At 36.0% G+C, this 26672-nt stretch overlaps 1 protein-coding gene across 4 annotated transcripts in view; it reads right to left on the reverse strand.

Annotated features, from left to right (window-relative positions):
• The window catches only part of FER (FER tyrosine kinase), a 437513-nt gene that overhangs the window by 265488 nt on the left and 145353 nt on the right, over positions 1 to 26672 (reverse strand). Inside the window, exon 1 of one of the 4 annotated variants that reach the window (XM_040447056.1) lies at positions 12445 to 12597. The exons of the other annotated variants lie outside the window; for them this stretch is intronic. Within the exon in view, the coding sequence (XP_040302990.1) occupies positions 12445 to 12582 (138 nt within the window). The 5' untranslated portion in view covers positions 12583 to 12597. Of the gene's footprint in view, positions 1 to 12444; positions 12598 to 26672 lie in introns of those variants that run through there. 4 annotated transcript variants of the gene reach the window in all.

Raw genomic sequence — 26672 nt, forward strand, 5'->3', positions numbered from 1 at the left:
AGAGTGTTCATAATGACTCCTTTCTCTATGGCATCAAGACAGATTTGTCCCCTGTGTTCCAGACTCGAATGGCCAGCTTTTTTGCAGATTTCTCCACTGAGATCCCCAAAAGTGTCTTACAATCTCTTATTATTTTCACTGAACTTAATATTTTACTCTGTACTTTCACATACATCTATATATACACCCACCTTTCCTTCCCTCCCTCCCTCTCTTCGGGAGATGGCTTGGATTTTCTTCAACACCAACTTTTCGATATACCCTATGATGCCCTTCCACTCCTTTAAATCTCGCTCCATTAGTTATTCCCTTTAGCCCCTCTTTCATTGAATCTTCGATGTCTTCCTCTCTACTGATTGCTCCTTTATCCTGATTCCTGTAAACAAAGTCATCTATAATTCTACAAATGAAATTCTATAAGTGGAAGTCATCTGTAATTCTATATATACTGATTCTGTGAGCAAAATCATCTCTCCCATCCTTTTAAAACTAAGAAATAACACTTTCCTGACCCTGTGTATCCTTCAAACGACTATGTCACTACTCTCTTTTCCTGCTTATCCAAAATTCTCCTGAGTAGTGTACATTCACTGGCTTCTGTTAATAATTACAATTATTAGGTGCAATTTTTGTATAAAGCAAAGTACAAAGCAATTTTTCCACATTATCATTTAATCCTTTAAAAACATAAGAACTAATGATTATTATCCCCATTTTACAAATGGGAAAGCTCAGACTCAGAAAAGTGAAGTGACTTGTCTGAAGTTCCCCATTCTAGACTTAAATGCAAATACACCTTATTCTTAAATATCCTAAAACTATTTCTTCAAGTGAAACCTCTCTTCCTCACCCCACTCATCCCTATATCCACTGCAACCTGACCTCTACCCTCCCCACTCCACAGAAACTATTCCCACTGAAGTCACGAACAACCTCCTAATTTGCCAAAATCAAAGAAAGTTTTCAGTCCTTATAGTTCATATTTCTTCTCTTTCTTTGTCCTCTCTCTGCCTTAATTATATGGATCACCCCCAAGTCTTAATCTCCAGTTTCAGAAAAACATACCAAACTTCCTGCCAGTCCTGTCTAGGAGAAAGTTCAGGACACATCCAACTTAGCATCCCAAAGTGAAACGATTAGCTCCCATCTGCTCCTCCTGTTCCAATTACCTACTGAGCAGAACCAGTAGGACCTCAATCACCCAAGTGTCTGGTATCCATCCTCCACTCAGACCTATGCCTCTCCTTTTCATTCATTCCACAGAGCCAGTTATTCATGCTTTCCTTCTCTGTTAATCCCCTCGAAATTATACTTGCTTTTTTAGCCTTAGAAAAAAATCTATAATAATTTATAAGGTATAAATATTAACATCTAACCAAAACCTAGACTAAATGTTAATGTTTATATGAACTATCAACTAATTGTGGAGTCTTTATGTTTAAAATAAGTATTCTGTACATATTTCAAAGTAAATGATAGCATACATTTGTGATTCAGTAGGGAATTATAACTTTAAAAGAATTAATAGTTGGCCTACCATTTTTCATGATCATTCTTTAAAAAAACACAGTTTACTGCTAAATATAAAGTATTAACTTTGAGATGAGACCATATTCTGAAACAATTTTTACATCAATCAAATTTTACTCTATTCCCGCTCCTCTCATTACAACCCATCATTGGCAAGTTGAAGAGTTTTTTCATTTTTTGTTCGCCATCCATTCTTGGTGACTTTACCTTTAGCAAACAAACAAACAAATACCCTATAATATTTATAAGCTCAATTCCTAATAATGCTCGAGTGTCTTACTTCCTTAAGTACAAAGGAAAAGCTAACCCTTCATTGGTTCTAAGAATGCAGCAGATAAACCATATCATCAAGAATTTCTGGAATTCTAGTAAACAGTATATTGAATGATGTCTAGATTCCAACTGGAAATATACAGTGATGATAGGAAATGACTTGCAAGATGTGCCTTTATCCAATAAAGGATTTACCCTTGTTTCTGTCAACACTTAAAGTGGATTAGCAATAATACATTCTGGAATATAGCCATCTATATTGTGTGTGCTTCTTCAATGTAAGACTTTTTTTTTTCCCTTGGCAAAGAGCAGCTTTAAGGCAGCCAATGCTTTCTTACTACCACAAACAAAACAGTCAGTTTTTACAAATTACTGTAGGATATACACTTTATAACATTAGGAATGCAGAAATACTTCACCTGCTATGATGGAATGAGAAGGGAAAAAAAAAAAAAAACACTTCATGCTCTTCCTCTTTCCCCAGTCCCCACAGAGACACTAGAATATACATTTTATGAACTTACATTATATATTCAATATTCTCATATGTCTGTAGATATGTTACTTCATCAGAATAAAGTTCATATCAACAATGTTTTTTAAATCCATAGAAAAGGATAAGAGAAAGTAAACTATAAGGGCCTAAGTGTTTATTTGGCTAACTCAGTAGATATAGAGTCTAAAGTGTTCACCTATCATCTATGCTTCTGTATTATTTTATAATTCTGACCATACTTTCTACCACTTCTACTTCCTCTCATTCTCTTCCTTAAGAAAAGAACAAAAACAGTGTTAGTATATGTATATTTTCAAAGGAGATACCATATAAACATTACATCATCCATAGCTACAATAAATCTTTTATCAGAGATTAATTAGACATTAAGCCTATAAAGTAATAATCTACAGGTGCCTGGATGGCTCAGTCAGTTGAGCATCCAACTCTTGATTTGGGCTCAGGTCATGATACCAAGGTCATGGGATTGAGCCAATGTCAGGTTCTGTGCTGAGTGTGGGGCCTTGTTGGAATTCTCTCTCTCTCTCTCTCTCTCTCTCTTTCTTTCCCTTAGTTCCCTCCCCTGCCTGTGCTCTCTTTCTCTGTCTCTTTAAAATCAAAAAAAGTAATAATCTAAAAGCATACAATTTGCAAGAACTACGTCAAATATGCACAATTACCTTGTTTTCTCTTAACATATATAATAGCTTTTAAAATACTTCAAATCTGTGTTTTCATTCTTATGAAAAAAGGAAGTTCTACAATAAGTATCAACAGCACATCAACTTAATTATTTTCACAAACACTGTTATTACATCGCCAAACACTGAAACATGTATATAACTTTAAAATATATATACAAGGACTGATCCAGAGGAAGACGGTAACGTAGGAGGACGTTGGGCTCACCTCATCCTGCTAATTGCTTAGATTCCACCCATATCTGCCTAAATAACCCAGAAAACTGCCAGAACTAGCAGAACGGTCTCTACATATCCAAAGCCTATGGAAGAGGGTAGGAAGGGCGGAGAGGCAGTGCGTGCTACAGACTGGTGGGAGGGAGCCAGGGCGATGGAGGAACAGCCTGCTAGGCAAGGTAGAGCCCCTGAAGTCTGGCTTGCAAAAGCGTAGGGGCCGGACACTGTGAATTCTGACAGCCAGCGGGACTTAACATCTGGAATGTTAAAAGTCAACAGCTCTGCTGTCAGAGAGCGGCGAGGGCAAGAAGACGCGGGAGGGAGAGTTGTTCAGCCCGGGAACAGAAATCAGCTCAGCGGGAAGACAAAGTTGCTGGCAAGTGCCATCTCCCTCTCCCATCGCCCAGCCGAAATTCCAAAGGGAACCAGTTCCCATCACTGAACTTGCTTGCACCACGCAAACGCCCAACGCTGTGCTTCTATGTATCCATCCCAACGATGGGCCTGCCTCCCTCCTGGTGCTGCAGAGGCCCTCCTGCAAGGAACCACCAGTGGCAAAGCCAGTTAAGCCTGACTCTCCTGCCCCTGTGCACCTTGCGGATCCAACCCGGCTAACGGGCCCTTGGCCAGATCGAAGAAGCACCATCGAAGAAGCACCACAACCCTGGCACCACAGACAGGGACCACACCACTCCATAGTGAGTCCTGCCCCTGGGAGAGGTAAAGAAAAGGCACACACCAGTCTGACTGTGGCCCCAGCGGTGGGCTGGGACTAAGCCCAAGGAACTAAGAAATAGTCAGGAAGAGCTAAAAAATGCGATAAATGAGGAGGAAAATAAAATGGAGGCGGCCATAGCACGGATTGAAGAGGAGGAGAAAATAGGTGAATTAGAATATAAAATTATGGAAAAAGAGGAATATGAGAAAAAGAAATAAAAAAATCCATGAGTATGAGGGGAGAATTAGAGAACTAAGTGATGCAATCAAAAGGAACAACATCCATATCATAGGAATTCCAGAATAAGAAGAGAGCGAGAAAGGGGCTGAAGGTGTACTTGAACAAATCATAGCTGAGAACTTCCCTGATCTGGGGAAGGAAAAAGGCATTGAAATCCAAGAGGCACAGAGAACTCCCTTCAGATGTTAACTTGAATCCATCTACTGCATGACATATCATAGGGAAACTGGCAAAATACAAGGATAAAGAGAAAATTCTGAAAGCAGTTAGGGATAAACAGGCTCTAACTTACAAAGGTAGACACATAAGGATAACAGCAGATCTCTCTACTGAAACTTGGCAGGCGAGAAAGCATTGGCAGGAAATCTTCAATGTGATGAACAGAAAAAATATGCAGCTGAGAATCCTTTATCCAACAAGCCTGTCATTCAGAATAGGAGAGAGAAAGGTTTTCCCAAAAAAACAAAAACTGAAGGAATTCATCACCACTAAACCAGCCCCACAAGAGATCCTAAGGGGAATTCTGTGAGTGAAATGTTGCAAGGACCACAAAGTACCAGAGACATCACTACAAGCATGAAACCTACAGATATCACAACGACTCTAAACCCATATCTTTCTATAATAACAATGAATGTAAATGGACTAAATGCTCCAACCAAAAGACAGAGGGTATCAGAATGGATAAAAAAACAAGACCCATCTATTGGCTCTCTACAAGAGACTCATTTAAGACCTGAAGATACCTTCAGATTGAAAGTGAGGGCATGGAGAACTATCTATCATGCTACTGGAACTCAAAAGAAAGCTGGAGTAGCCATACTTATATCAGACAAACTAGATTTTAAATGAAAGGCTGTAACAAGAGATGAAGAAGGGCATTATATAATAACTACAGGGTCTATCCATCAGGAAGAGCTAACCATTATAAATGTCTATGTGCCGAATACAGGACCCCTCAAATATATAAAACAATCACAAACATAAGTAACCTTATTGACAACAATGTAGTAATTGCAGGGGATTTATTTAATACCCCATTTACAACAATGGATAGATCATCTAGCCACAGGATCAATAAACAAGGGCCCTGAATGATACACTGGATCAGATGGACTTGACAGATATATTTAGAACTCTGCATCCCAATGCAACAGAATATACTTTCTTCTCAAGTGCACATGGAACATTCTCCAAGATAGATCACATACTGGGTCACAAAACAGCCTTTCATAAGTATACAAGAATTGAGATCATACCATGCACACTTTCAGACCACAATGCTATGAAACTTGAAATCAACCACAGGAAAAAGTCTGGAAAACTTCCAAAAGCATGGAGGTTAAAGAACATCCTACTAAAGAATGAATGGGTCAACCAGACAATTAGAGAAGAAATTTAAAAATACATGGAAACAAATGAAAATGAAAATACAACAATCCAAACACTTTGGGATGCAGCAAAGGCAGTCCTGAGAGGAAAATACATTGCAATCCAGGCCTATCTCAAGAAACAAGAAAAATCCCAAATACAAAATCTAACAGCACACCTAAAGGAAATAGAAGCAGAACAGCAAAGACACCCCAAACCCAGCAGAAGAAGAGAAGTAATAAAGATCAGAGCAGAAATAAACAATATAGATTCTAAAAAAAAACTGTAGAGCAGATCAATGAAACCAAGAGTTGGTTTTTGAAAAAAGAAACAAAATTGATAAACCTCTAGCCAGGCTTCTCAAAAAGAAAAGGGAGATAACCCAAATAGATAAAATCATGAATGAAAATAGAATTACTACAACCAATCCCTCAGAAATACAAGCAATTATCAGGGAATAATATGAAAAATTATATGCCAACAGACTGGACAACCTGGAAGAAATGGACAAATTCCTAAACACCCACACACTTCCAAAACTCAATCAGGAGGAAATAGAAAATTTGAACAGACCCATAACCAGCAAAGAAATTGAATCAGTTATCAAAAATCTCCCAACAAATAAGAGTCCAGGACCAGATGGCTTCCCAGGGGAATTCTACCAGACATTTAAAGCAGAGATAATACCTATCCTTCTCATGCTGTTCCAAAAAATTGAAAGGGAAGGAAAACTTCCAGACTCATTCTATGAAGCCAGCATTACGTTGATTCCTAAACCAGACAGAGACCCAGTAAAAAAAGAGAACTACAGGCCAATATCCCTGATGAACATGGATGCAAAAATTCTCAACAACATACTAGCAAATCGAATTCAACAGCATGCAAAAAGAATTATTCACCATGATGAAGTGGGATTCATTCCTGGGCTGCAGGGCTGGTTCCACATTTGCAAATCAGTCAATGTGCTACATCACATTAATAAAAGAAAAGATAAGAACCATATGATCCTGTCAATCGATGCAGAAAAAGCATTTGACAAAATTCAGCATCTTTCTTAATAAAAACCCTCAAGAAAGTCGGGATAGAAGGAACATATTTAAGCATCATAAAAGCCATTTATGAAAAGCCCACAGCTAATATCATCCTCAAAGGGGAAAAACTGAGAGCTTTCCCCCGAGATCAGGAACACAACAGGGATGTCCACTCTCACCGCTGTTGTTTAACATAGTGTTGGAAGTTCTAGCACCAGCAATCAGACAACAAAAGGAAATCAAAGGCATCAAAATTGGCAAAGATAAAGTCAAGCTTTCACTTTTTGCAGGTGACATGATATTATACATGGAAAACGTGACAGACTCCACCAAAAGTCTGCTAGAACTAATACATGAATTCAGCAAAGTTGCAGGATACAAAATCAATGTACAGAAATCAGTTGCATTCTTATACACTAATAATGAAGCAACAGAAAGACAAATAAAGAAACTGATCCCATTCACAACTGCACCAAGAAGCATAAAATACCTAGGAATAAATCTAACCAAAGATGTAAAGGATCTGTATGCTGAAAACTATAGAAAGCTTATGAAGGTAATTGAAGAAGATTTAAAGAAATGGAAAGACATTCCCTGCTCATGCATTGGAAGAATAGTGTTAAAATGTCAATACTACCCAAAGCTATCTACACATTCAATGCAATCCCAATCAAAATTGCACCAGCATTCTTCTTGAAGCTAGAACAAGCAATCCTAAAATTTGTATGGAACCACAAAAGACCACAAATAGCCAGAGTAATTTTGAGAAGAAGACCAAAGCGGGAGGCATCACAATCCCAGACTTTAGCCTCTACTACAAAGCTGTCATCATCAAGACAGCATGGTATTGGCACAAAAACAGACACATAGACCAATGGAATAGAATAGAGACCCCAGAATTGGACCCATAAAAGTATGGTCAACTGATCTTTGACAAAGCAGGAAAGAATATCCAATGGAAAAAAGACAGTCTCTTTAACAAATGGTGCTGGGAGAACTGGACAGCAACATGCAGAAGAATGAAACTAGACCACTTTCTTACGTCATTCACAAAAATAAACTCAAAATGGATAAAGGACCTGAATGTGAGACAGGAAATCATCGAAACCCTAGAGGAGAAAGCAGGAAAAAACCTCTCTGACCTCAGCCGTAGCAATTTCTTACTTGACACATCTCCAAAGGCAAGGGAATTAAAAGCAAAAATGAACTATTAGAACCTCATGAAGATAAAAAGCTTCTGCACAGCAAAGGAAGTAATCAACAAAACTAAAAGGCAATTGATGGAATGGGAAAAAATATTTGCAAATGACATATCGGACAAAGGGCTAGTATCCAAAATCTATAAAGAGCTCTCCAAACTCCACACCTGAAAAACAAATAATCCAGTGAAGAAATGGGCAGAAAACATTAATAGACACTTCTCTAAAGAAGACATCCAGATGACCAGCAGGCACATGAAAAGATGCTCAACGTCACTCCTCATCAGGGAAATACAAATCAAAACCACATTGAGATATTACCTCACGTTGGTCAGAGTGGCTAAAATGAACAAATCAGGAGACTATAGATGCTGGAGAGGATGTGGAGAAACGGGAACCCTCTTGCACTGTTGGTGGGAATGCAAATTGGTGCTGCCACTCTGGAAAACAGTGTGGAGGTTCTTCAAAAAATTAAAAATAGATCTACCCTATGACCCAGCAATAGCACTGCTAGGAATTTACCCAGGGAATACAGGAGTGCTGATGCATAGGGGCACTTGTACCCCAATGTTTATAGCAGCACTTTCAACAATAGCCAAATTATGGAAAGAACCTAAATGTCCATCAACTGATGGATGGATAAAAAAATTGTGGTTTATATGCACAATGGAATACTACTTGGCAATGAGAAAGAATGAAATATGGCCTTTTGTAGCAACGTGGATGGAACTGGAGACTGTTATGCTAAGTGAAATAAGTCATACAGAGAAAGACAGATACCATATGTTTTCACCCTTATGTGGATCCTGAGAAACTTAACAGAAGACCATGGGGGAGGGAAAGGGGGGAAAAAAGTTAGAGAGGGAGAGAGCCAAACCATAAGAGACTCTTAAAGACTGAGAATAAACTGAGGGTTGATGGGGGGTTGGAGGGAGAGGAGGGTGGGTGATGGGCATTGAGGAGGGCACCTGTTGGGATGAGCACTGGGTATTGTATGGAAACCAACTTGACAATAAATTTCATATTTAAAAAAATACATATACAATGGAGTATTACTCGGAAATGAAAAAGAATAAAATCTTGCCATTTGTAACTACATGCATGGAACCAGAGACTATTATGCTAAGCAAAATAAGTCAGAGAAAGACAAATATTATATGGCTTCACTACATGAGGAATTTAAGATACAAAACAGATGAACATAAGGGAAGGGAAGCAAAAACAATATAAAAACAGGGAGGGAGACAAACCATAAGAGACTGTTAATAAGAGAGAACAAACGGAGTGTTGCTGGAGGGGTTGTGGAGGGGTAAGGGGTATTAAGAAAGACACTTGGGATGTGCACTGGGTGTTATACACAGGGGATGAATCACTGGAATTTACCCCTGAAATCATTATTGCACTATATACTAACTAATTTGGTTGTAAATAAATAAATAAATAATAAAATCTTCTGGCATGTGCTGATTGGCAGGACCAATTATTCTTCTGAAAATTTTAACCAGAAACTAGGGCTCTGTGGGGAAGGAGAATTCTACACCTTCAAAATATAGATATTTACCAAAGACAACATGTGGTAGCCAGATTTTTAAATATTATAAGCTACAATAATGTTTACTGATGCAGTAAAATTTGTCTACCTTAGTAAAAAAGTGCTATAATAAGCTCCTAGGATCAAGTACCTTCTAAAACATTCAAATAAACAAATAAACAATAACAATGAAAACAGCAGTACTATGCTGAGTTTTATTCTTCTATTTTCACTAAAATTTCACTTATTCTTTTGGTCAGAATTAAATTCAGCTATATGTGGCAAAAGCATGTCTAAAATTAACCTCCCAAATAAGGTTTTACATTTCTTATGAAACAAGAAGTCTGCAAAGTAAGCAGTCCCGAGCTAGTGTCAGTTATTAAAGAGAGACAACAAGGATCAAAGAGCTTTCTTCTGTCTTTACAACAGGCCCCTTGACCTAAACTTGCTTATCAGCTACTATCCCTCAATCAATGCTATCTTTAGATTGATGAACATAGAAACTAAATTTGGGGACGGGTATTCCACATGAATAATCAAATCATGACAGATGTCTCAGAGTAAAAAAAAAAAAAAAAAAAGAGACTGTAAACCAGAGTACTTATTCTTTGATAACCATCAGGAAATGCACAGAAGTGTGAAAGAGTTCATCAGTGAAAAAGAGTAAATGTAGTACAACCAACCTCCACAAACTTTTAAAACACTGAGGCTTTCACATAAGGGTGAAAGAATAAAAAGGCAGCAGCATTAAAGATCACTTCTGAATGCTGAGTTACATGGAATATGGAAGAATGAATAATCTTCCCTTAAAAGGGAAGTGAGCTTACCAAATAAAACAAGATTCCAGGGGATGTAATAAAAATTTTTGAGAAGATGAAGAGCTGTATGAGGATGCTTTAGGGAAGTGAAAAAACAGTCAAGAATGGATCTGACATATACAATGCAGAATCAGTATGACATTAATAAGACTATTTAAAGGAGGAGTACCTGGATGGTTCAATTGGTTAAGTGTCTGACTTGGGCTCAGGTCATGATCTTGTGGTTCATGAGTTCAAGCCCCATGTCGGGCTCTGTGCTGGCAGCTCAGAACCTGGAGCCTATTCAGATTCTGTGTCTCCTTCTCTCTCTCCCCCTCCCCCACTCATGCTCTCTGTCTCTCAAAAATAAAAACATTAAAAAATTTTTAAAAATAATTTTTAAAATATTAAAATATTTTAAATTTTAAAATATTTATGGAGAAAACGGATGGCTAACAACAGCAACATGGCTGGGGTGGGGGGAGGCGAAAGTTTACCAAGGGAAGACAAACTAGCCCTGGACAAGGTCTCATTTCTAAGGGAATTTGAGTTCCTAGTAAAATGGAAAACTCCTGCCTAAAATAAGCCCTTGTGAGTCAGTATGCATCTTGGGTGATAAGGATTCGCTGGAAACATTATAAAAGAATATCACAGACTAAAAACCAAAGATCTCACAACATCCCCATGGAAGGTTAGTGACTCCTTAAGAATAAAAAACCCTCCTTTGATCAATTATCAAATCATCACATAAGCTATTACATGTGAATCTGAATATGTGTGTGTCTGAGTGTAGTAATATCTGACTAAGCAGAATGACAATGATAAATAAACGTTTAAGTGTTTAAAAGTATATTTAGAGATTTACCAAAAGTAATCTCATTATATTTAGGTAAATGGGTAATAACCAAAGGTAAACTACTAGAGTTATGGGTGAATACAAAGAAAAGAAAAATGAATAGAAATTAAGAGAATTAAAAACAATTTCAGAAACAAGAAATAAAGAGCATAAAATTGTTTTAAACAAATGACATATAAAAAATAAACATATAAATACACAAAAATATCAAATAAGGGTCATAAAAAATATATACACAGTATCTGGAAACGAAGAATAAAAAGGAAGCAAGACATTCCTTCAAAGCTATAGAAAGTTAGAGTTACATAAGTCACTAGCTAGCTGTGAGTCACTAATTATCTTAGGCTTCAAAGACATTTTTATATATAAAATGACAGATTGGACCAGATGATACCAATGGATTCTATATCCTCTAATATTTTTATGACTCTATAAATCAAGGTAACACAAAACTTACAAATGTAAGGAGTGACTCTTAAACTTATGAACAGTACTTTCTCAATGATTACAGGACACTAATACTTAGAACATCATAACTTAAATGTTGAATTTGGTGACAATAAAACAAGAATTATATATCTATACAACTCTCAATAAATATAAGAAAAAATGTATGAAGGTATATAATCATTGAGTACTCTTAACATTTTCCATTCTTATTTGAAGGCCAGAATTTGTTTTTCCTAACATAGTGAATCTGGGAGAATGACATCCTAAAATATACGGGTAAACTATTTTTAATTAAGGAATCTGGAGGATGTAGGCATTTAAGCTTCAAATGCAAAATAATGTGTAAATATAATGCTTTACTAACATAATACTTTTAAGATAGGACTCAATTCCTATTATTCATAGAATTATATGTTATACATTAAAATATTAAGAAATTAGTGTTCCAGGTTACTAAATTAAGCAACCATAAGAATTGATTATAAAATTAACATTGAACTATAGTTATATGTCATAGTGAAAAGCTTCATCTTGTACTGTCACCAATTTTTTATTATTTATCAAGAAAAATATAATATCCGCTTCCTCACAGAAACTGAAAATATGAAGGTAAAACTGCACTCACCAGCTGTTAAAAAAACTGAAATGTGGAAAACAAAAATCTTAATACCCTCACAGAGTTTAAATTGAACAATGCTTCTCCTCAGATATTGCACAAAGGTACACTTTTTTTTCCCCGTCCCATGTTTTGGCGTAGTAGAAAGCACATATTTTTCTCAAATGTGAGGGGTGAATAAAGAAAATAAATAAAATTAAAGAGAAATAGAAAACAAGCGACTTTCGCTTTTTTAATGGGCTCGTTTGGTATCAAGTGATAGTATTCCTTCGAAAGAATTTTGACTACGATCATACTCAGCAATCAAGAAAACTTACTCTTCCCATTTGAAGAGGCAGCTTAAAGTGAAGGATTCGCTGGACTCTTAGATGATTTCTGCATCCTGACTAAAGTACGCCTGAGACAGCCTTCCCCCTTACCTGATCTCTTTTGGCTTCTGATGTGGAAGGAGAGGAACTCTCAAAACTGTGCCTTAAAGCACAATTTTTACAGGACTCGGAGACACAACCAGCCTCCAGCCTATTCTCACAATACACACATGTATTTTTCTTCTCCATCTCAAATCTTAGCAAGAGCTGCTGATGGTGGGCCCACAGAAATCAATTTGTCCACAGACCTTCCTGTCAGAGCCAAATGCAAGATAGAAGAGACATAAATCTGGATCTCCTATTTGATACTACCTCCCCCTGTTGGCATGGAAGTATACCCCTCAGTTCTGAAAAAGAGGAATGGATACATCCGACAACTGTTACTGTTTATCCAGCAATGAAAAGAAAATCCTCATGCGTTAAGATCTATTATTTAAGAAACAGATCTATTTTCCAATTTTTTTTTTTAATAAGTAGTTTCCTTCCTATACAACCTAAATAAGTCTTTCTGCTTCAGGAACTTGGATCTTGAGATCTCTGAAAATAAACCAAATTTTTAAGCACTTCTTAAAACAACACCGTGCAAACAGCTGTGCTACAAAGCTCTTCTTAATCCGGGGCTTTTTAATTAATTATTTCTTAAGTAAGAAAAAAAGGAAAAGCAAGAAAAACCTACTATACAAAGTCTTACTCAGTAAAACTTTCCTGGGTTCACAGCTCTGTCATAACATCTCCTCCTTTAAGTCCTTAGCCTTCCTTTCTAAGCCAGTGTAATTTAAAAATAAATAAAAAGAATAAAATTTACCTCTTTGTATAATTTACTCTATTTTTCTATTTTAAATATACCCATATTTTTATTTTGTTGTTCATAACAATTCACCTTTCAATCATGTCCATCAGGGGAAAGTTGTATTTTATATTCTGAGAATTCTCTAAAATGTTGCATTTAACAAATAATAATAGATAACATGGGATAGAGAGCTTCTTATGAGCCAGGCATTATTCTAAACATTTTAGGTGGATTATCTCACTTAATCACGTACAATTATCCTATGTGACAGGTTCTATTACAAGCCCCAGTTTACAGATGAGAAAACTGAGGCACAGAAAGCTTGGTGGCACAGACTTGCCATGGTTACACGGCCAGTAAGTGGCTAACCCACAATTCAAACCCAAGCAACTCTGCTCCAGAATCCATGCAATTAACCATTATATTATGTTATTTAAGCTAGTTCCCTGTTCCACCTCACCATAAGTATTCTATTGCCAAGAAAGAGTCTCAAAGGATGTATTAGCAACTCATTAATTTTGTCTTTCTGCCAAAGGGTTGATACACTCAACAATACATTCCAATGCTCAATATTCTTTCCTTGGTCTCATTTTTCCCCTAGATCATTTTAAACCTAATTCAGATTTTTACATATACAAACTTACTTATATACTTATATTTTCCTACCTTTATCTCTTATTTCCTGTTTGGTCTGATTCATTTACTCTTTCAATATTCATTTAGCATTTACTAGGTACCTGCCACATAAATTCACAGGCTCATAAAAATAACAAAATTTAAATCAAGAAACAATCTTGTTGATAAAAAAAAATCAGAACTGATGTTTACACTCAAGGAATATAAAATCTATGGTAGCTAGATTTCTTGCTTCTTGGTCTAGCCCAGAGAAAAGCTAACTCAGGTATGTCTCCTATGATCATCTAATACCCATTAGTTTTGCTTTTCAGAACAGAAAAATTTAATGTCATCTAGATACCTCACCAGGCAATCTTCCAGATCACTTATAAAGATAACAAACACAGTGGATGTTGTATTAATGTCCTAGGGCTGCTATAACGAAGTACCATAAACTGGGCTTAAGACAACAGAAATTTATTTTCTCACAGATCTAGAGCTCAGTGTCTGAAATCCAAGTGTCATCAGGAACCATGCTCCCTCCAAACTTTCTGGGGGAGGATCCCTCCTTGTATCTCATAGCTTCTGGTAGCTGCAGGCAACCCTTTGCTTATGGCAGCATAACTCCAATCTCTGCCTCTGTCTTTACATGGCTTTTATTCCCTGTAGGTCAGTCTCTCTTCTCTTATTGAGACACCAGTTGTGTTGGATTACAGACTACTCTGATGACCTCATCTTAACTTCATTACATCTATAAGTCCTGTCATATTTACAGGTACTGGGTATTAGGATTTTAACATCTCTTTTTGCAGGACACAATTCAACCCATAATAGATGTGGTTATTCATTGCTGAGACACCTTGATCTTTAATTTTTGCACTTAACTAAATATAAATTTACTCTTACGCTTTGATTTCTGACCCTTTTCTTGGGGTCAGCATATTTCCCATCCAATGGTGACTTACTAGTCATCTCTGGTAAAGAGCATTCTCAAAGTCTTTTCTAAAACCTAAGTTTATGCCCTATTATCTTCATATACAAGAACTCTAAGAACAATCAGTCAGGCATGATTTCTTCCTTAGAAAATGTTCTCTTTCCCCTAGAAGATTATTTTAATATTTGATGACTCTATTTGTTATTATGGGTTCTAAGAGCTTGCCAGTACTCAAAAAATATTTACAGACCCTGTTCTATGTGCCAAGTACTGCACAAAGCTAAGGAAATAGCAGTAAACAAAATTAAAATGCCTGTCTTGTTGGAGCTACGGTTTGGGAAGCTGGCAGGGCTTATAGAGGAAGAAAATAGATACTAAAAACATACACACATAAACAAACACCATGAGTAAATGAGTTACTACATATAAATGCACATATTAAAGTAATTGATGCATAGAAATGCTTAGAAGAATCCTACTATATAGTAAATGTTAGCCAACAAAATAGGGGGAGGAGGAGGAGGAGGAGGAGAAGGAGTAAAGACACTAGAAGTAAGTGCTACGTAAGAAGTGAAAAGGGGCAATAGGATAAATATTGCTGGCAGGGGTAGGCAGATAAGAACAGAGCCCGTTAGAGCTACAGCAGTGAGAGATATCTCCAAGGAATGATATTTAAGGTGAAATGATGGAAAGAAGACAGCCAGTCATATGAAAAACTAGTGAAAGAATATTAAAGGGAGAGAAAAGAGAAAGGCCCTGAGATGAGAAGAAGTTTGGCAAGTGAGGGGCAACATGGTCAGAAAGGCTACAATGTGGGAGATGAGATGGAGGCAGGCTATACTGGAAGGAGACAGGTAGGGACCAGAACACACAGTTTAGGCGATGATAAGATATTCGAATTCTATGTTAGTTACCAAGGGAAGCCACTGGAGTCGTAAGCAGGAGATAGATAAGATCACATTGAGATGACTCTAGTTACTATATGGAAAAGGAAATGGAAGAAGGGCAAGGGAACCGTTAGCAGGTAGTCCAGGCCACAATTTATGCTGTTTTTTATTAGGATGATCACAGTGGAGACAATGACAGGAGGTGGGATTTGGGTTTTATTTTGGAGGTGGCAGCAAGAGAACTTGCTGATGGAGTGGATGTGAGATTTGAGAAAAAGTGAACACAAAGGTGATTCCCAAGATTTTGGCTTGAGCAGCTGATTACAGGTGATACCATTTACTAAGAAGTGGAAACCTATGAAAGTGGCACATTTTGAGCAGTTAAATTTGATATTATCAGTCCAATTACTGAATGAAATTATCAAATTCTAAGTGAGTCCATACTAATGAAGTTCACTTCAAGCATGTCTTACTCGTGCACATGAATGGTCATCATGATATAACAAAGAATTCATTATGATACCAATAATTAAACATTATTTTTGCATATTTAAGAACTATGTTACAGGGTGATGACTTCTGGTAGGCATGTTAAAAATAGAAAACTTTCACATATACATTTCAAAACGATACGCATTTATTTAGTTTTATTTTTAAAACAGAAAGTGAAAAATATCCCAATTTCAGAAATTTGGTTTCTCTGACACTGAGCTCCACCTGCTGGTAATTTCTTAGCTTTAGGTCTGGTAATTTCTTATCTTTAAGTATTATATTATGAAAAAGAATTACAATATGTTAAAGTGAAATATAGCTTCCAACCTAAATATACTGAAAAAACTCACTTAGGAGATATCATGGTAACTTATCCTTTCCTTATAGCTATTTATTGAGTTTAATTACATGCCAGGCACTCTGCTAATTTATACAAACATTATCTCATTAATTTCCAAAATAATTCTGTGAAGTTTCTGTGACTTGCCACATTTTACCTATAAGGAAACTGAGCTCAGAAGGATTGCATAACTTTGCCTGTGGTCATATATTTAATATCAAAGAGAGGATTTGAACTAATTTGTCTCTGACTACAAGTCACTGTTCAGATAGAATTTAGGTTACACTGTCCGAAAATTTTGAGTTTGAATCTGTCACTCTGATTCTGAACAAATTGCTTAACCTCTTTAAGCTTCAATATTCTCATATGAAATGTAGGAATAGCACCTTCCCTACAGTATTATTTGCCAATAACAATATTTTATGTCTAGCACACAGCTCCTTTTAGTAATTTTCCTTAAATGACATATTAGAGGCTTTACACTGCCAACTATTAATGACCCGAATCAGGTGTCTTTTGATCTTTTGAAAACTTTTAAATTTTGAATTGCAATAAATTTTTATCATATTGTTTAGAAAACTACTTCCTCTGGAGGACCCAGGTGGCTCAGTAGGTTGAATATCTGACTTTGGCTCAGGTCATGATCTCACGGTTTGTGAGTTGGAGCCCCTCATCAGGCTTGCTGTTGTCAGCGCAGAGCCCACTTCAGATCCTCTGTCCCCCTCTCTCTCTGTCCCTTCCCTACTCATACTCTCTCTCAAAAATAAATAAATAAATAAATAAATAAATAGTAAAACAATAAAATAAACCTTAAAAAAAAAGAAACAAAGGGAAAAAGAAAACAACTCCCTCCAAAATGGAATACGTTTCATATAATAGATTTGTAGCCCTCTTTAACTACCTATCTTTAAAGTCTGCACAAAGAGTGACCACACCTAAACCCAACAAAAGAAATTACAAAGTGAAATTAAGGTGGAAAACAGCATGACATTAATAAGTACAGTATATCATAAAAATTGCAAGCAAAAGTTGAAGTTTGACACTGATAACTTTCTTTTAATCATCAGTAATAGTTTTTAACCATAACAGGAAATAAGGTTTGAATAATTTTATGAGGGTTATATTTTCACAAACATATACAAATTACCTTCATATATAAAACATTTCCAAAAACTCTCAAAGAACAGGCTTTCAATTTTTTAAAAAAAATCAGCTAATAGGGGCGCCTGGGTGGCTCAGTCGGTTAAGCGGCCGACTTCAGCTCAGGTCACGATCTCGCGGTAAGTGAGTTCAAGCCCCGCGTCGGGCTCTGTGCTGACAGCTCAGAGCCTGGAGCTTGTTTCAAATTCTGTGTCTCCCTCTCTCTGACCCTCCCCCGTTCATGCTCTGTCTCTCTCTGTCTCAAAAATAAGTAAACGTTAAAAAAAATTTAAAAAAATAAAATCAGCTAATAAATTTACTAGTAAATTCTTCTGATCTTACACATTCACCTTCAAACCCTTCAAACAAATACTTCTTGGATGAAACCAGTGTATAAACAGCTGTATTCTTAGACCCCCACAGAACTGATTTCGGTGTTAGGGCCTCCATCTCCACTGAGGGATTCTAGATTCTGCAAGAGATGGTGTTATGAATCTCCCTCCTGCATTAGCTGTGGTGATACTGACAAGGGCACTGTCACTGAGAAGTCAGTGTTAAAGCCTCCAGTAGGAAATTCTATTAGAGCTAAATGCAATGAAAAGCTGTGCTTCCCCTTCAATGTGACATGCTTTCTTTTATTTAAGAGTAAGTGTTATATGACTTAATCTCCTTTTTCATTTTGGCCTTTGGGAAGCTTAGAGACAAAATAATAGCTCAAGTGTAGTAACTACATGCTATGATCTATGTAGTCTTTCTCCCAGTCTTGATAACATGTTACAACCTCTATTTTTCCTGGTTCTGATTTTAGTTTCTGTTTATATTTTGCTGAATTTTGTTAGCATTAGCTACCTCAAATACTCAGGGGACTGAGGCAGAAAATGAATGAATGAGTGAATGAACACAAGCACATAAATAAGCAAATATAAATCTATACGAAAAGCCTTGTAACCTGCCATTTACACATTTCCAGAGCTAACAGACTTTTCTCCTAACAGTTTAAGACATAAACCTGATAACCTATAATTGGTGACATCATGCTCCCTGCCACTTTAACTCCCCTACACATGGTCATTCTAATGGGCTGCCTTTTTTATTTAAAAAAAAAAAATTTTTTTTTTTAAGGCTCTTTTTTGTTTGTTTGTTTTTCAGAGAAAAAGAGATAATCCCAAGCAGGCTCCATGCTCAGTGCAGAACCCAACTCCACAATCCTCAGCTCAAGAGCTGAGCCAAAATCAAAGTTGGATTCCCAACCCACTGAACCACCCAGGTACCCCTGGGCTGCTTTTCTCAGAAAGGATACTGCTGAACCCTAAAGCTTTAGCTCTTTTTCAATTCCTGCCAATCAGTTGAAGAGCTATAAAGAAAACTGGAAGGACACAGAAAGACTCCCTCATGTTCTTTGGTTTTTATCATTTGAATCCCAAATCATGTTGTACTACTGCTAACAGTCAAAGCTGTCCCTGACTTTGACCTTGGGAGCTGGTAAAGATGCAACATCCCTGAAGATCACCCAAGAAACCTATCAGGAAAGGCAGACACAAATTAAATTAGGTCTCAAATTCTTAAGGAGAACAAAAGACCAGTGTTGTTTCACGGTATGTCTAGCCCATTTTGGTTTTACTTCTCATAAACCAAATATCTTAGGTATTTGCACAATTTGCTCCATCACCTTAAAAGCATGGTATATCTTTCAGAATAGAAATAATTCCCTAGCACTATTTTTCAATTATAATAAGGAATCACTAAATTAAAAGGAGACCTCTAAATTGTATGCTATCATAAGATGCTACAAAGTACATAGGTATTCCCTTGGTGAGGGCAATAGCTAGTGAAAAGTCAAAATCAACATGTTTGAATAGTATATCTATACCATTAGTCTCTAAAATAAAAAAAAAAACCTCATCACTTTTATTATTATCAAAATAGACTGGCAAAGAGCCTTTCTGATTAAATACATGTTTAATAAATGACAACTATACAAATAAAAGATGATATAAAATACTCATTGCATCATATTAAAAAGACCACCTGATCAAAATATAGAAGCCCATGTTCAATTAATTTTTTTTTAGTTTTAAGTTTAGAAACTAAATCCTTGAAAACATGATCAATTATGATATGAAATTGATTATAGTTACGAAAAGTCTACATAATTCTAGTATGCACAAAGGGAGGACAAAAAGCGATCACACTAAGAGTTTTCAAGATTATTTGAATTTCATCTATATTCTCTAACCATGAGTGAACGTGATAAGAGTTATCTAGCAAATTTTTTTCTAATAGTACACTTGCACTGAAGACTAATAAATGCCGAAGACTATGAATATTTTATAATAAAACTGAAAAAGGCTCACAATATCAAAAAGTATAGATATCTGTAATAATTAAACATTGCTAAAATAAGCTCTATCTAAATAACTGTGACATAATAGCAAATTGAAGTAACTATATGTATAATGAAAATCTATACTCATCCATACACTCTATCCACAAATGCCATAATAAATTATGATATTTCAGATTTCTGTTGGGAGGGACTACATTATTAAAGTAAACATCAAAATGTTCCACTGTAACATTTTCCTCTTAAATACCACCCAATAAAAACATTTGGTAATGAATAACTTAGTGTTAATCAAATAACTAGATAGAAACCAATTTTCTTAAGTTAGTATAATTTGGCTCTTGACTTAAAACTTGAAAATATGAGAATGAATTTTACTAAGTATCTGAACCACAAATTGTATCCATTGATAGACTTCACTGAACTTTTTTTTTTTTTCAATGTTTCTTTATTTTTGAGAGAGAGACAGTGTGAGCAGGGGAGGGGCAGAGAGAGAGGGAGACACACAATCCAAAGCAGGCTCCAGGCTCTGAGCTGTCAGCACAGACAACGAGATCATGACCTGAGCTGAAGTCAGACGCTTAACCAACTGAGCCACCCAGGCGCCCCAGATTTTACTGAACTCTTTAAAGCAAAAATTTTGACACACTTAAGTTAGCTTGCTTCAATATTTTTATTTTATTTTAAATTCATGTGCTCTCCTCTGTCAGCTGTTTTTTCCTAGTCCCTTTCTCTTTCATCTTTGACCTACCTCTTATTTCTGTATTTTCTTTTGTCTCTTCAGTTCTTTACCTTTCATGTTCTTCACCTCTATTCAGCTTCTTCCCCTCATCTGTTTCTCATTTCTGTTCTCCCCTCATCAGATCTCTCTTTTTTTCCTTTCTTGATTATTCCTTAATAGCCTTAGAGACAAAGGATGGAGGGAAACAGGAATTTCCTCCAAAATCAAGTTTCAATTAGAAGAGCCTAAATTATCCCCTTTTCAAAAACAAAAAACTCCTTTGTGGGATAAGAACAATGATCTGGCTCCATAGAGACTGGATCTAATATGTGAAAAAGAAAAGAAAAAAGAACACAAATCATTTGAACTGCCAGAGTTTCAGTACCTTCTGTCTATTTGGAACAACGAAGATTCTAGTGACTATCAGATTAATTAAATTTCTCAAAAGACAACTAAAGCTTTTTCTTACCAAGTGGGGTCTCATTGGATTCTGCCAGACCTTCAATCTCTACCAATCCTGTTCTTAGTCCTTTGGCCACTGACTTCTGAAACTAGCCACCCTTCATCATCTATAGCCTACTTCATTTCAATTACCTCCCCAAGTTACCCACCTTCTCCATAACCCTCTTGCCCTTGCTAAGCCCATTTGTTTTCACCGGTAGCCCCCTCACATTCCTGGCTATAAGAAGTCAGTTCTCCTTTCCAACATTTTAAGACCCTTTCCTTAGCATTCTCTGTTCTATTTTTTGTCCACATACTTTTCTCAACCTGAAGCACTTTCGAAAAGGGAAGAGCCAGGCTTAGACAAAATTATGAAATAGACTAAATTCATGTTCAGCAATCTCTAACTTTCCTTTCAATTACCACACCCAGTCACTAGGCTGCCTGTGTTAGAACTGCCATGCTTGCACTACCCACTTTTCAACGTGGCTCCCACTTTCTTCAGCTCTCTAAGCCCCTGATTTGAGGTACGTATTAATATCTGGCAATGCTTAATAGGCTACTTTTCCAAGAGGCATTCAGAATTTAAAAGAGTTGAAGGCAACATCCTTTTCCCAATAGTCCTCAAGAGAACTTTTTTCAACCCAAGAGACTTGAAAGACACAACACTTTCTCAACAAACATAGTTAACTACAGCCTGTTAAGAAAAGAGAAAGGAAGGGAGGGAGGTGTATGGTCCCAGAAGAAATATCATTATATGGGAAGGGAATGGGTGACAGGGAGATAAAAGGATGGCCTGTGTAACTTAAGCACTCCCCCTCCTTCCAAGTAATTCTGAAAAGACAGCCATAAACAGCCTAACACAGAGACAAAAACTAACATATACATATAGAGTTGAGCATGCTTTCATATTGGTCCCATGCTAAATTGGAACAATATTTTTCTGAAATATTTGGTTGAAGTACAAGATGTATACAACAGGGTATACAAATCAAAGTGTACAGTTTATGAATTTTTCAGATTGAAAAGGTCCCTGTAACCAGAACACAGATCAAAAAACAAGTCATTTTTGTATTCCAGAAGCCTTCTGTATGCCTTTCAGTCACCCACCCCCCCACCCCAACAAGGATAACCACTATCCTAAATTCTAATATCATCGATTAGTTTGGCCTATTTTTGAACTCCAGATAAATTAAATCACAAAATACATATTGTCTGGTATCTTTCACTCAATATTAAGTTTTTAAGATTCATCCATACTGCTATATGTAGTTTTAATTTGCTCATTCTTATTACTGCAGAATATTACACTGGGTAAATATTCTACAACTTATCTATTCTACTGTTGACATTTGGCAGCTTCCAGTTTGAGTCTATTATAAATAGTGCTCCTGTGAATATTCTTGTACATGACTTTTGGGTAATATATGCATTCATTTCTATTGGATCTATGCCCAGGAGTCGATGTACTGGGATACAGGGTATGTGCATGTCTGTTTTTAGTAGGTATTGCCAAATAGTTTTTCCAAATGGTTGTAGTGACTAAGATATTATTGAGGACATAATGCATGTTGGCCCTGCTTAAATGATTCAAAATACTAAATTTTTTGCCTTCACCAATCTACAAGTGATAAATACACTAGCCAAGGCTATTTCTCTGCATTCTTTCCTTTCCATCAGTGTTATAAAGACTTTATTACTTTCTAAAACATATTCTGGAATAATTGGCCCCTCTACATTATTTGAGTAGGTGTTTTGTTCGGTTTCATGCTTATATACCAAAATATGCAAAGACAGAGCCCAGCATTTTTCTAAAAACTGGAATCTAACCGCTGATAGTTTCATTTTACAACATCAGGCATATTGAAGAAAAGTTTATGCATCTACTCTTTGCCAGGTACTGTGTTAAGCACCAGCATCTCTAATTACTAAAGAGAAAATAATTGTAAGAGATGAAGTATTTATAACAACAGCATAAATGAAGCCAGGGCATTTTCACTCTCAATGCTATAATCTACTGGCCTCTCTCAGACACTCGACCTCATTTACTGAGGTCTTTGCAATACCTAACATTATCATGAATTTTTATGCCCAAAGTCTCAAAGTTCTTTGGATGCCTTCATCTCCAATGATGCTTATTCGTGCTTACCTTCAGCATCATTCTACCATTCCTAACTTGGGGCTTAGCAAAGAGAATTGCTGCATCTGTGTGATTTCAGACCACACTTGATAGCTTCTTATAAAACTCTTACTACCTTCTCCAACAACTTGTTCTTTAACTAGATTAATACAATTAGCCCCTGAACTGCCCCCAAGATTTTTCTCTCAGGCCTTCACATCTTATATCTTCATTTCTTTTTCTGTTCTTCCTTCCATGGAGACACACCTGGTGGTTATGACCAGTGTCCATTCTGATTGGTCAGAGTCCACAGTTGGGACCAAACAACATAAGGCCTTTAGGCAGGCCATTTAGAGACACTGGTTTTTAGACTAAAAGTCATAAGAAGTCATTAAAGCCATTCTGAGGGGCTCAATATAACCAGATTTGTTCTTGTTTGAAATTTTAAGAGATGACTTTGGAGTATGGAGAACAGGTTGGAAGGAGGCCATTCTGGATAGTGACAGGCAAATTAAATAAATCATTATTTTCTAATTGCATTTCTTAATCATTATTTTCATTATTAGTGGAGTTGAATTCTTTTCTGGTATTTTTATTAAACTTTATATTTTCTCTATTATGAATTTCTTATTGATATTCTTTTCCCACTTATAATAGGTACTTTACTATTTTATAAACCAATTTAGGTGACTCACTTCTACATGTAAAAAAATTAATCCTTTGCCATATTTGCAGCACAAATTCCCCGTTTTTACTCAGATTTTTAATTCAGTTTGTTTTCCAACACAGAAAAATGTTCACTCATATTTTGTGCCTTTATTTTTTTGAGTAATACATTTGAAATTTACTTTTTATGTGGTATGACCTTAAGATCTAAATTGGTACCTATCAAATGTATAGAATAATTTTGTTCACCTTAAATACTCATATTCCTATATTAGCATCCTATATAAATAGGAGCTTCTTTGGGCATTCTTCTCCATTAGTCTATCTGAATAATCTTATTTCTTAACTATGCTGTTTTATTTTTCTTTTAAATTTACTTATTTATTTTGAGAAAGAGAGAGAGAGAGAGAGAGCAAGCGAGTGAGAGCCAAGGAAGAGGGGCAGAGAGAGAGAATCCATACAGGCTCTGTGCTATCAGCGTGGAGCCCAACTCGGGGCTCAAACCATGAAATGACAACCTGAGCCAAAACTAAGAGTTGGATGCTTAACCAACTGAGCTACCCAGGAGCCCCTTAACTATGCAGTTTTAAACAATGTAACCTCCTAGTTGTTCAAATGTTATCATCAGTATTACAGTATTAATTCAAGTTTAAAATGAAGGCAGATCAAAGGATCTAAATCTGTTTATATTCTTCTTGTAGCCTCCATGAAGCCTCTACCACATAGTAAAATACTTAAGTGTAAATCATTCTTTCTTACGGAATTGTTTCTCCTTCCAAGGATTAAGTGACTTTTAAGCAACTTTAAAACCTTATCTGGTAGAATTAGACTCTAAAAGATCTCTAGATATATTCTGACAGAGAAAACCTTTCCTAATCTAAGATCTTATCATTCACCTGGGATTTGCAAAGTAAACCGATGATTTTAAAAATTAACAGTTGGGTCTTAATGTTTGAAATACTAACACTATAAACAATTTTCTGCAGAAGACCATATTAAAAAAAATTTATTAGGATTTAAATCTTTCATTAGGCACCAAATGAATCAATAAATAATAATATTCACATATTCTCTTTATAAAATCCTTCAATTAAAGTTAAAAATTAATGTCATAAAATAATTTTCAATATTTACAACAAAAGCCTTTAGAGATAAATACAAATCTTTCTCTACATGCAAGATCAAACTTCTGCTCACAATTCAAGCTAAAAAATAACAACATTATCATACATAATTTTAAGATAAATGTTATTCAGCTTAAAAATAAGTAGAAAATAAATTGTAGAGTCTGTAATAATTTTTTTTCAGGATAACAGAAATTAAATTATTTAAAAATTTTTAAAATAATGTCCTGAACATGTGATGCAATGGCTTATATGCCAAGTACTTGCTTTTTAATTGATTTATTTTCAATGGGTGTAAAAACAAAACAAAACTATAGTATAGGACAAAGGGAAACTGTATTTATTTATAAATGGAAATTTTTAGCAATTTTATTATTCATAATTATTATGACAAATCAGTCATGTAACTAAATAGCCTTTTTCTTCAGATAATTAAATTTTCTTGTGTTTTCAAACAATGTATTTGCATTAAAATGTTTATTTAATTTTTGAGAGAGAGAGAAAGTGTGAGCTGAGGTGGAGGGCAGAGAGAGAGAGAGGGAGAGGGAATCCCAAGGAGGTTTTGCACTGTCAGTGCAGACACATGCGAGAGATCATGACCTGAACCAAAGCCAAGAGTGGGACGCTTAACCGTCTGAGACACCCAGGTGTCCCTGTTTTTTGTTTTTTGTTTTTGTTTTTTTTTTAACTAACAAAGAATGAATGCCAGTTAGGTAAACAGTTAATCTGGGGGGGGGGGGGAGGGTGTGGGGGGAATCACAGGAAGAAAATCTAATTAGTTTGAGAATAATAATGAAATTGTTGTTAATAAATTTAAATGTTTTATTACATTTAACCTTTTTGGTGTAAACTTGTATAAGTCCCTTAATTTCTCTGCTTTCATTTTTCATCTTTCTGTTGACTGGCATTCCAGTATTCCCAATTTCTTTGGAAATGAAGATTCAGGAGTTATCATCTGATGTTTAAATGATGACAGAAGGAGAAAAAAGCCCACAGATACATGACTACAAAGAAAGGATTTAAAACCAAGGGCTGAGGGCTAAAGCCTAAGGAACATTAATGGTCAATTTCATCACAGCATTTAAGTCTGATGTTTTCTTGTTAATCAGTTGTTTATTCATTTTCTGCCTCCTAAATGTAGAGCTATGAATGCACAGACTTTATTATCTGCAGATGTCTCCATACACGGCATACAATATTCATAGAAGCTGGTTAATTGTGTTTAACAGGCAGAAGAGAAAGGAAGAGAAATGGGGCAAAGGTGGAAGAGACAAAAGACAGAAAGACAGAGAAAAGGCAAAAAGGGGGAAAAAAAAGGAAGAAAAGCTAAATGTGCACCAAGCACCTTCCTAACTATGTCTAGAACTCTTTAACATGCCTTTGCCTTTGCATTCATTCATTTAGTACTGATAAGGATCCTATGAGGTGCATATTAGTAACCACATTTTAGTGATGAAGAAACTAACATTGGGGGTGGGGTAAAAAATCACCTAACAGCAAATAAACTCAGACTGATTTCACTCAAATTCCCTGTTTCTCCACCCTGCCCTGCTGCTACAAAGAGAACATTTAAATAATACTGACAGGAAAGGACAAAAGAAGTATGAGTAAACCAGATTTCAACTGATATAATGAATAATAATATTGCATAAATTTACAAGAAGAG

Source organism: Herpailurus yagouaroundi, unplaced genomic scaffold (genome assembly GCF_014898765.1).
Source record: "Herpailurus yagouaroundi ecotype Mexico unplaced genomic scaffold, PumYag 29, whole genome shotgun sequence".
Lineage (NCBI taxonomy): Eukaryota > Metazoa > Chordata > Mammalia > Carnivora > Felidae > Herpailurus > Herpailurus yagouaroundi.